Here is an 11,798-nt window from a genome sequence, read left to right on the forward strand (position 1 = left end):
AGTACTGTATGTTTGAATTTAATAGTCATGCAAAGGAAAAGAACAATATGCTGTTAAAAATGTGGTTTTAGCCATAAGTGGAGAAGCCAGCCATGTGCACTCTGGTGAATGTATTGGTTCTGCTTTTCAGTCTGAAATGTCCAGTGAAAAAATGTGATAAAGGGTTTTTATTAAAATAATAAGAACTGATGAACATGATCTGATACTTTATATACTTCACAAAGGATACAGCCAACATACCTGCATATACAATGCCTTTCCCAGCAATTTGAAGAACAATGTAAAACAATATTATTAATTAGTAATATGCATATAAGGCACATTCATGTTTTCCACTATGGAAAATATGGATTTCAATTTCAACCTCAGAACACAAATATGCAAAAGAAATATATCAATGAGGGGAGTACACTATTGCAGAAAACAGAGCAACCAGCTCCAATGAAGAAAAATCTTGCTAATGCTAATATTGCATGATTATTTGTACGTCATGAATGGTGTATTGTTATTTGCATTGTTCGTTTACAGTTTTCATTGTGATTTCTATTACAACCTACACATTTGAATATTGCTATTTACAACAGTATAACAACAATATAGTTATTTACAACAGGAGTCTGAATTATCCGCAGGACCCTTGTAACCTAAATCAACCCTAGTCCAACCTAGCGACCTTGCATTTGCTTCAGCTCAGGAAGACGGGCTTTGGATGCCAGGGCAGCTTTGCGTGTGAAAGTGGTGCAGCGGCTGAGAATCTCCTGGTCCCTGGGCCGTGGGGGAACCTTGGGAGCGGAGGAGATCTTCAGGAGATTGAGGTCAGAACTACGGCGGCTGAACCTTCCCTCAGTGAGGCCACCATCTGCACTGTGCAGCTCCACCGTGCCTGTGGGGCTGCCACTGAGAGAGTCGCTACCCGGGCTGCTGCAGTCATCGCTGAAGCTGGACTCACTCCCCAGGCTAACTCCGCTCAGACTGCTCTTGCGGCTCTCGTTCTCTGTCGGGACAGGTGGGAGGACATGGCTCTGGTGTGGCTCTGCCAGTATGTCAAGAGAACGTGACCTTTTCTTGTTAGCAGTACTGAGTGTTCCCCTTGGCATGGGGGGGAATGGGTCTGAGTTATGCAGCTGGGCCATGTTAAGTGTGGAACTCCGCATCTCCTTCTGGACCTGGACAAGTGGGTTGATATAAGGTTGCAGGTACATGGAGGGCACATAGCCAGCTTTTCCTTTATTTCTGTGGGGGAAGAGACAAGTCCAAGATTAAAGGTGTAGAAATTGGCAGCTTTGCCCTTACTGCACAAGTAAGGCATGTGCAATCACTGTGTAGAAAGTGCCTTTAGAACAATAAACCAGGCACAACAGAACAGTCTCTAGGTGGAATACCTATAGCTAAGCTGTCACTTGTAGCCTACTATGCTGTTTTGGAGCTGACATTCTAAGTGCCACCCTGAACAATCAATACAATCTGACATTAACGCAAGATCAAGGGGGAGTCGGTATACCTGATGAGCCACCAGCCATCCTCAGACCTCTGCAGCACCTCCACCACAGAGCCGATGTGCACAGAGACCTCATCTTCTTTTTTAGATGTATAGTTCCTGACTGCACGGTACATCAACCCTACATGCAAACACAAACCAGAAAAAAAGTTAACCGTTATGAATCTTGTTGGTTCTCATCTCTTCGCATATATACCATAACAACATTAGGTAGTCATGAGAAAGAAATTAGCACCAAATCATGTTTTGCCATCTGATTCAACAGCAGTTGTTTGTGGGAATAGATTTTAGGAAGCAAGGATGACATCACAAACTGGAAGCATGTACTATTGAAGGAGAGACACCCTAAAGCATATTCTGATTGGATCTAAAATTAATTTTACTAAACATATTATCCCAGTTTAATTCCTGGTGTTCCCCAATCTGCTGTTGTTGTGCCAGATCTAATGTTTAAACGAATAGCGTAGAGCTGCTTTTTTTGTGGCAAAGATCCATTATTCTATATATCAATATGTTGGCAAAAAAGAAGGATCCCCACACTATGTGTAGAGCATCTGCAGCAACCTGTACTAAGTTGATACACATGATCAAGTACAAATATCCATGTTGCCTCTTACCAACTGCAGGTGTCCCATCGTCATAGTCCTCTTCTCCTTCCCCATCCTCACACTTCACCAAGTAAGGAGCTGGGAACCAGGCCAGGCATTTGGCATCATTCTCCACCAGCCACCAACCTGAACAGATTTAATATCAGTGAGACACCTGAAGCAAAACTGAAGGGTCTCAACTTCTCATTTGGACTACAACGCTCTGGCTGTTGAATAATTGGCCACTCATCCTATTAAATTTTTTGTCTCCTGACAACAAGGTATCAATATATTTAATTACATTCATATTCATATTACATTTATGTTTAAAATCCAGTCTCAGAGAGACAATTCTACACCATAGCTTAGAGAAGTATATAACCAAAATAATGGATGTAGGCTGTATTACCAGTTACCATGAACATAAAATAGTGATTAAATTCAAGTTATACTTTTACTTGAAATCACTTTTTTAATCAAATGAAAGCCCTGTGACTGCAAAGGCTTGTGACTATGAAATAAAGGCCAGAAAATCTGAAAGTACTGCATGCTTTAAGAGGCTAACCTGCTTTGTCTTTGATGAGTACATCCACTGTCTCATCCACAGCCACTCTGAAGGCCCTGTTCTTGGTGTCCTTTGTCTCATATGGAGCCACACAACGGTATGATTCAGGCACATAAGGCTGTGTCACATTGCCCATGCTGAATCGCTTGCCACCGATGGCATCGATCCCCCTGTCATTGCTGTCTGCAATGTCCTCCAAGGGCAGAATCACAATGCTGTAGACAAGACAGACACAAACAATCTTTTCACATCCTGGAAATCACCCTGGACAAATGCATGCCTAATATAGTGTTAAATATAAACTCTTTATATGAATTGCCTTTCCTAACAAATCCCTTCTTATAAATCAGCTGGAAAGGTCACATACCTGTTCTTTGAAAACTCTGGCTGCAGGTCCTGATGCTGTGGCAGGAAGAATTGGATCACCTCTGAGCTCTGAGTGACACTGGGTTCACATTTCAGCAGCTCTGTGCAGTAATTTTCTAGAAATGACAGGCGCCGCAATGATTTGCTGGAGTCGTTCCTCTGAACGGTCTTTGTGTTCCTTGCTGAAAAGGAGGAAAGTAGCTGAATTAGCACACCTTTCAAGATAGCAATACACAGAATGATTTGGTTCGTATGAAAAGCGAATTTACCTCTGAACCTGGGAATCACTCTTTCTGATGTCCCAAATGTTTTTTTCACAGGAAATAGCTTTTTCAGTTGCTTCTAGTTAAAGAAAATAATACATTGTTTTAGACCAGAAAAATCCACAGCATTGACTGTTCATTTATTCAAAAAGACGTCTGATTAACTTACATGCAGTTTTTTGAACTCCTGGAATGATCTGTAAACAACGATTTCACTATGATCTGACCAAAGTACAGAGGCCATAAACATCTGGAAAAAGATTAGACAACGGAATGTTAAGTTCAATTGACAGGTCTACATTGACTTTAAACTTGGACATATTTACAAATAGCAATTCGAATTTTACCAAGTTGGCTGCACTTTCTTTAAAATAGGGTGAAGATGTTGAATTTAAATGTCAGCCAAAATAAATTATAATATGATAGCATTACATACTAACATAAGAACCATCCCTTAATTTCAACAAGAGCTAAAATCGTGAAAAAAAGTGAAATTATTTGGTTATCAGCATTAAAAGCAGCTTATCTCAGGTCCCATACCTTGCTCGAGTCCTTTTCCATCACCCCAATAAGCCTGACAGCGGTTGGGTATCTTTCGTCGCTCATCTTTGTTTTTTCGAAGTGTCTTTCGTCTTACAAGCGTTTTCACGTCTCATGCAAACATAGGACTGAGTACATCCCTATATAGTGCACATGTAGGCGTTGCCAGTGTCGTCACCAGCATCGGGGCTTCAGGGAAACATTTCGTGTGCTCTCGCTGTGAGCAGTTGTTTGCCAACTTCTCGACGACTGATAAAAACATCAGCACCGATTTCGTCCACACGCCTGTGATTGATATTGCGGACAGCCAATGAGAGTGTAACTGGACGGGCTGTCTGAGACTACTCCAGCCATGTAATGTTTCTCCCTAGGGGTTCTTCTCGATTCAAACGCTGAACTCTGAATAGTTAGGCTGCGTTACGTTTTCCATAGTTTATCGGAATTTCCCTGTTGAAATGTCCAACTCTAAGCGTTCCAGATTCACTACGCCAAACGTTAACAAAAAACATGGCTGACCGTGAAAAACTGGTTTTGTGTGGCAAGTGTTTAACCACATGAACCGGCCACATTCTGCACTGACCCAACGGCAGAAATGCACTCGTTAACTGTGCTCTGGTCTCGTTACATTGGTAACTACATAGCTGCCAACTCTCACGCTTTCGGCGTGAGACACACGCATTTGCATGTGCGTGTGAATACAGGCAAATGCGTGTAGTTGGCAGCTATGTAACTAATCTGCAAAAGTCAGTAAATGGTATATTTCCAAATGGTTTCACGTGTTTGTTTGTGTTTTTTTACATTTTCCTAAATAAAGAAGATAACTTTCAGAGATCATTTGCCCTAACCAAATAACTAATAACATTGGCAACATTGTTTCAGATCAATTCGCAAGCAGAACAGGCTTTACAATATGATTGTGCTTTATTTTAATGACATGCTGGAACAAATACTTTGCGTTGCCTTTTAGTTGATGGTTTGCTATTTACAATGTGTGCCTCCATTTGTGCTGCCGTTTTTTGTGACGTCTCATGAAGTTGGGGTAGATGGATTTGCCGAGTTGTCTGGAACGCTATGATATTGTGATATTGTGATATTTCTATTTGCTATGATATTGTGATCTTGACACCGCGTGATGATCGAAGCAGGTGCTTCATTACACAGAAAAGTAGGCTACGGTAAAAATAAAAACGTATATGAAAAGACAGTTAATGCAAGATTATATCGCCTACATTTTATGGTTGTCAACGCATTTGTTTAAGAAAAACTAAGGTAAAAATATCTTAAATAGGTTTTTGTCCACCCACTAGGTGGCTGTGTATGCACCCATTGCATTATGAAGATTTCCCAAAGTATTTCTCCTCCTTAAAATCTTCATCTGGCAAAAACAAAGCTATCATTCTATATCTTAGACATTCCTTAAATTCTTACAAACAACAGAATTTGTAAGATTGTTTCGTGAGTATGAGAAAAGTGTCAAATGAAATTATTTGATGTATGCATAGATGACATGAGTTAAAATGATATATGATACTTTGGGAGTTAATAACATAATTTTGAGAAAAGTGAGATGAACAAAAGACCTACTGCTTAAATGGTTATACAAGTAAGTCTTTCAATCAAATCTAAAAATCAAAATTTGCCCTTGAAGATAGAGCTAGAGATGTTGGGGAGGGTGACAGGCACAGGGAAGTGCAAACACTTTTTTTCAGGATAGTTTTATAAGCAAAATGCTGTATTTTACACTTCATAAGTCCATAATATTACTTAGTTCCATTTGTCCCTTTGGAGTCTCCAAATGTCCTTTCTGGAAAACTGCCCATACATAGAGCATAAAAAACAATGCAGAATGATATTATCCTCAAATATTATCCGAAGCACAGCAGCCACAGCTACAATAATCTATATCCAGCCAAAAACAGAACATCTTTTCAGTGAGAAAAATACCCTTTCACTGTGTTTGAGTAATATTCCAAAATTTTACATATGTCATTTTTATGCTTGTGTCAAGAAAAGGTAATACTTAAGGGATTAATGTGTGACAGTGAAATTGATGGTCACATTGGTCCACAATGAACAACACTGTTCACCGCAGAAGTGTGATGCAATACAATATGAACACGAGGAATCATATTACCGTTTCATTTTCTGGTTTATAATGTCTTTAAAGCTCATTTGATTAAGGTGTGTACAAAACTGAGAAGGTTTCCTTGCAGGAAATGAAGATAACAAAGCTCCTTTGAGTTAATGTCTATACAATACTATTTCTGGAATATGTTGTAAGGAAACCAATAATAGTTTCAACCATGTTACTTCTGCTTCTTGTGGATTTGATGTTTTAAAGTAATGTCTCTTCAAACCACACATTCATAAGCCCTCATGAATACTTTCAGTGACTTTTCCATGGTTCAGTTGGTAAATGTATGTACTACAACTTCTGGTGGAGGGCATGACTTGATGGAGAGTGAGCCAGAATCAATCAGAATCAGAGAGAGTAAGTCTGCAGAAGAACTGGGGTTCTCAAAACAACATTAAAAGCTATTTTCTAATGAAACTGTGGGGCAGTGGATCTAAGAACAGATGCAGTTTTAAAGGTGAAGAGTGGTCACAACAAATATTGATTTAATTTAGTGTTTAACTGTTTACTGCACTACATATTAAGCATCTTTGCTTAATGGACTTTTATGTGCATGTGCCTTTTGCACAGTACTGTATGTTTGAATTTAATAGTCATGCAAAGGAAAAGAACGATATGCTGTTAAAAATGTGGTTTTAGCCATAAGTGAAGAAGCCAGCCATTTGCACTGTGGTGAATGTATTGGTTCTGCTTTTCAGTCTGAAAAGTCCAGTGAAAAAATGTGATATAGAGTTTTTATTAAAATAATAAGCATTGATGAACATGATCTGATACTTTATATACTTCACAAAGGACACAGCCAACATACCTGCATATACAATGCCTTTCCCAGCAATTTGAAGAACAATGTAAAACAACATTATTAATTAGTAATATGCATATAAGGCACATTAATGTTTTCCACTATGGAAAATATGGATTTCAATTTCAACCTCAGAACACAAATATGCAAAAGAAATATATCAATGAGGGGAGTACACTATTGCAGAAAACAGAGCAACCAGCTCCAACGAAGAAAAATCTTGCTAATGCTAATATTGCATGATTATTTGTACGTCATGAATGGTGTATTGTTATTTGCATTGTTCGTTTACAGTTTTCATTGTGATTTCTATTACAACCTACACATTTGAAATTATAAATAATATTGCTATTTACAACAGTATAACAACAATATAGTTATTTACAACAGGAGTCTGAATTATCCGCAGGACCCTTGTAACCTAAATCAACCCTAGTCCAACCTAGCGACCTTGCATTTGCTTCAGCTCAGGAAGACGGGCTTTGGATGCCAGGGCAGCTTTGCGTGTGAAAGTGGTGCAGCGGCTGAGAATCTCCTGGTCCCTGGGCCGTGGGGGAACCTTGGGAGCGGAGGAGATCTTCAGGAGATTGAGGTCAGAACTACGGCGGCTGAACCTTCCCTCAGTGAGGCCACCATCTGCACTGTGCAGCTCCACCGTGCCTGTGGGGCTGCCACTGAGAGAGTCGCTACCCGGGCTGCTGCAGTCATCGCTGAAGCTGGACTCACTCCCCAGGCTAACTCCGCTCAGACTGCTCTTGCGGCTCTCGTTCTCTGTCGGGACAGGTGGGAGGACATGGCTCTGGTGTGGCTCTGCCAGTATGTCAAGAGAACGTGACCTTTTCTTGTTAGCAGTACTGAGTGTTCCCCTTGGCATGGGGGGGAATGGGTCTGAGTTATGCAGCTGGGCCATGTTAAGTGTGGAACTCCGCATCTCCTTCTGGACCTGGACAAGTGGGTTGATATAAGGTTGCAGGTACATGGAGGGCACATAGCCAGCTTTTCCTTTATTTCTGTGGGGGAAGAGACAAGTCCAAGATTAAAGGTGTAGAAATTGGCAGCTTTGCCCTTACTGCACAAGTAAGGCATGTGCAATCACTGTGTAGAAAGTGCCTTTAGAACAATAAACCAGGCACAACAGAACAGTCTCTAGGTGGAATACCTATAGCTAAGCTGTCACTTGTAGCCTACTATGCTGTTTTGGAGCTGACATTCTAAGTGCCACCCTGAACAATCAATACAATCTGACGTTAAAGCAAGATCAAGGGGGAGTCGGTATACCTGATGAGCCACCAGCCATCCTCAGACCTCTGCAGCACCTCCACCACAGAGCCGATGTGCACAGAGACCTCATCTTCTTTTTTAGATGTATAGTTCCTGACTGCACGGTACATCAACCCTACATGCAAACACAAACCAGAAAAAAAGTTAACCGTTACGAATCTTGTTGGTTCTCATCTCTTCGCATATATACCATAACAACATTAGGTAGTCATGAGAAAGAAATTAGCACCAAATCATGTTTTGCCATCTGATTCAACAGCAGTTGTTTGTGGGAATAGATTTTAGGAAGCAAGGATGACATCACAAACTGGAAGCATGTACTATTGAAGGAGAGACACCCTAAAGCATATTCTGACTGGATCTAAAATTAATTTTACTAAACATATTATCCCAGTTTAATTCCTGGTGTTCCCCAATCTGCTGTTGTTGTGCCAGATCTAATGTTTAAACGAATAGCGTAGAGCTGCTTTTTTTGTGGCAAAGATCCATTATTCTTTATATCAATATGTTGGCAAAAAAGAAGGATCCCCACACTATGTGTAGAGCATCTGCAGCAACCTGTACTAAGTTGATACACATGATCAAGTACAAATATCCATGTTGCCTCTTACCAACTGCAGGTGTCCCATCGTCATAGTCCTCTTCTCCTTCCCCATCCTCACACTTCACCAAGTAAGGAGCTGGGAACCAGGCCAGGCATTTGGCATCATTCTCCACCAGCCACCAACCTGAACAGATTTAATATCAGTGAGACACCTGAAGCAAAACTGAAGGGTCTCAACTTCTCATTTGGACTACAACGCTCTGGCTGTTGAATAATTGGCCACTCATCCTATTAAATTTTTTGTCTCCTGACAACAAGGTATCAATATATTTAATTACATTCATATTCATATTACATTTATGTTTAAAATCCAGTCTCAGAGAGACAATTCTACACTATAGCTTTGAGAAGTATATAACCAAAATAATGGCTGTAGGCTGTATTACCAGTTACCATGAACATAAAATAGTGATTAAATTCAAGTTATACTTTTACTTGAAATCACTTTTTTAATCAAATGAAAGCCCTGTGCCTGCAAAGGCTTGTGACTATGAAATAAAGGCCAGAAAATCTGAAAGTACTGCATGTTTTAAGAGGCTAACCTGCTTTGTCTTTGATGAGTACATCCACTGTCTCATCCACAGCCACTCTGAAGGCCCTGTTCTTGGTGTCCTTTGTCTCATATGGAGCCACACAACGGTATGATTCAGGCACATAAGGCTGTGTCACATTGCCCATGCTGAATCGCTTGCCACCGATGGCATCGATCCCCCTGTCATTGCTGTCTGCAATGTCCTCCAAGGGCAGAATCACAATGCTGTAGACAAGACAGACACAAACAATCTTTTCACATCCTGGAAATCACCCTGGACAAATGCATGCCTAATATAGTGTTAAATATAAACTCTTTATATGAATTGCCTTTCCTAACAAATCCCTTCTTATAAATCAGCTGGAAAGGTCACATACCTGTTCTTTGAAAACTCTGGCTGCAGGTCCTGATGCTGTGGCAGGAAGAACTGGATCACCTCTGAGCTCTGAGTGACACTGGGTTCACATTTCAGCAGCTCTGTGCAGTAATTTTCTAGAAATGACAGGCGCCGCAATGATTTGCTGGAGTCCTTCCTCTGAACGGTCTTTGTGTTCCTTGCTGAAAAGGAGGAAAGTAGCTGAATTAGCACACCTTTCAAGATAGCAATACACAGAATGATTTGGTTCGTATGAAAAGCGAATTTACCTCTGAACCTGGGAATCACTCTTTCTGATGTCCCAAATGTTTTTTTCACAGGAAATAGCCTTTTCAGTTGCTTCTAGTTAAAGAAAAGAATACATTGTTTTAGACCAGAAAAATCCACAGCATTGACTGTTCATTTATTCAAAAAGACGTCTGATTAACTTACATGCAGTTTTTTGAACTCCTGGAATGATCTGTAAACAATGATTTCACTATGATCTGACCAAAGTACCGATGTCATGAACATCTGAAAAAGATTATACACGTTCAAGTTCAGTTGATCTGCTTTGGGTTTAAACATGTAACATATTTACACCTTCCAGTTAGAATTAGTTTAGCATTGGTTAAGATGTTGAATTTATAATTCAGTCAAATAATTAATAACAATTATAAATCTATATGCCTTTGCAAATATTAACATAAAATTCCCTTAATTTCAGCAAGAGCCAAACTGTATTTATCCAAATTGCACATGCCATTATGGTGAAATAATTTGGTCACCGCCAGTTAAAGCAGCATAGGCTATCTCAGTTTCCCCACCTTGCTCGCGTCCTTTTGCATCACCCCAATAAGCCTGACTGTGGCTGGGTATCTTTGGTCGGTCATCTTTGTTTTCAGAAGGCTTAGATTATGCTCAGCAACTGTCCTTCGTCTTCCAACCGTTTCCACTCTCATGCAAAAGTGATCGAGTTTATATAGTCTGCGCTGTAGGCGTTGCCGGAGATGAGTGCTTTTTCCGTGAAAGAGTTGAGGAAATTCCAGCACGTGCGCCGGAAAAACAGCTGGCGAGAGCAACAGGGAGTGGATCTTCTTACGTGCGTCAGTTAGCACACAGATATTTGTTTGTATTATAACCGGTTCGTTGAAAAGATGCTTGATTAATTTAAGAACATACATTCACTTAATACAGTACTTATAGTAAGCTAACTGAAATAATGTTGTTACAATAATTGTATCGATGGAATGTGCCAGTGACCGTTGTGGAACACATTTGACGAACATTACTGCACGATACAACAGCGCCTTTGCACGCCTTAGCGTGTATATTAGGGTTTATGTGGTTAGGGGAGGCCGGAGATGGTTGAAACATTGGGTTAATTGATGAGTTGTGGTAATGTGAGCACTATCGTCTGGACCCATATTCCCCTTTGAGCTCATGGGAGGAATTTGATGGCTATGCAAAATTTTGGGTGTTTTAAGTCAACAAAAACTGTTTTCGAGGTAGGAAAGAAATAATTCCCATCACATCTATTTTTGGTTTAGCAGACACAATATTGTAGGTAAAATTGTTTAACTGTAGGTAAAATAGTTTATCTCGTCAAGATATCTACATTTTCTCTCAACATGATTATGTTTACAAATAACATTGTTAGAAGGTTGCATTGAGATAATAAACATTTGCATTGAGATAGTTGCTATGTATTACAACCAAGTAGTTGACACATTCTTATGAATGCCAAGGTATTCACACCATGATGAAAGAAACATTCTCTTGAAATGCAATATTTTGGGAGACCTTTCAGTCTTTGTGTAGTCATGAAATGGTAGAAAAAATAAAATGACGTGCCCTTTGGAGTCTTCCCAACCAGTGATTTATTTAGCATTTTGCAGAAGTAATAAATCCATCATGTAAGAGAAATCAATGAATGCCTGTCATCTTGATGTAATTTCCCAGTACTTATTCGGATGGGAGGGGCATGCAGGTGTGTCTTCAAAGTGTAGGTGGTGAGTGGGAGCTGGCTGCAAACACAGCTGCCACACTGATCTGAGGCAGCTTGAACTATGTGCTTGTGTGATAGGCCGCCAAATCTCTCTCTCACGTTCCCGTTCAAGGTCATCGCCCATCCAGGCTGTGAGCACAAGTCATCACCTGGAATAAGCACCGCATCTGCCTGTGCGGACAAGGCCCCAGGAGGAGGAAGTTTAGCCTTTCAGCACGTGCTGCTTACCGTCCACCACAGGTCAGCACTGTCTTCTCCTGGTC

The 11,798-nt window shown here is 40.4% G+C and overlaps 2 protein-coding genes across 2 annotated transcripts; both read right to left on the reverse strand.

The window, feature by feature from the left end:
* Nucleotides 1–344: 344 nt before the first annotated feature.
* Nucleotides 345–3,923, reverse strand: LOC133122848 (NADPH oxidase organizer 1-like). Its single transcript, XM_061233073.1, has 8 exons — nt 3,820–3,923; nt 3,449–3,529; nt 3,286–3,358; nt 3,018–3,198; nt 2,651–2,865; nt 2,116–2,232; nt 1,502–1,619; nt 345–1,233 (listed from the first exon to the last, which is right to left on the reverse strand). Exons 1-8 carry the CDS (start codon nt 3,883–3,885, stop codon nt 666–668), a joined length of 1,419 nt encoding a protein of 472 aa, XP_061089057.1. The 5' UTR covers nt 3,886–3,923; the 3' UTR covers nt 345–665.
* A 2,787-nt stretch (nt 3,924–6,710) lies between these two features.
* Nucleotides 6,711–10,465, reverse strand: LOC133122752 (NADPH oxidase organizer 1-like). Its single transcript, XM_061232900.1, has 8 exons — nt 10,355–10,465; nt 9,981–10,061; nt 9,818–9,890; nt 9,550–9,730; nt 9,183–9,397; nt 8,648–8,764; nt 8,034–8,151; nt 6,711–7,765 (listed from the first exon to the last, which is right to left on the reverse strand). Exons 1-8 carry the CDS (start codon nt 10,418–10,420, stop codon nt 7,198–7,200), a joined length of 1,419 nt encoding a protein of 472 aa, XP_061088884.1. The 5' UTR covers nt 10,421–10,465; the 3' UTR covers nt 6,711–7,197.
* Nucleotides 10,466–11,798: the final 1,333 nt, after the last annotated feature.

The sequence above is a fragment of the Conger conger genome, chromosome 2 (genome assembly GCF_963514075.1).
Source record: "Conger conger chromosome 2, fConCon1.1, whole genome shotgun sequence".
Taxonomy (NCBI): Eukaryota; Metazoa; Chordata; class Actinopteri; order Anguilliformes; family Congridae; genus Conger; species Conger conger.

Coding starts and splice junctions, on each gene's coding strand:
- LOC133122848 (XM_061233073.1), bottom strand. CDS start 3,885: ATGAGCGACGAAAGATACCCAACCGCTGTCAGGCTTATTGGGGTGATG. Junction 3,359..3,448: donor AGGAGTTCAAAAAACTGCAT/GTAAGTTAATCA, acceptor TTCTTTAACTAG/AAGCAACTGAAAAAGCTATT. Junction 2,866..3,017: donor CCAGAGTTTTCAAAGAACAG/GTATGTGACCTT, acceptor TCTTGTCTACAG/CATTGTGATTCTGCCCTTGG.
- LOC133122752 (XM_061232900.1), bottom strand. CDS start 10,420: ATGACCGACCAAAGATACCCAGCCACAGTCAGGCTTATTGGGGTGATG. Junction 10,062..10,354: donor TGCAAAAGGACGCGAGCAAG/GTGGGGAAACTG, acceptor AATCTTTTTCAG/ATGTTCATGACATCGGTACT. Junction 9,398..9,549: donor CCAGAGTTTTCAAAGAACAG/GTATGTGACCTT, acceptor TCTTGTCTACAG/CATTGTGATTCTGCCCTTGG.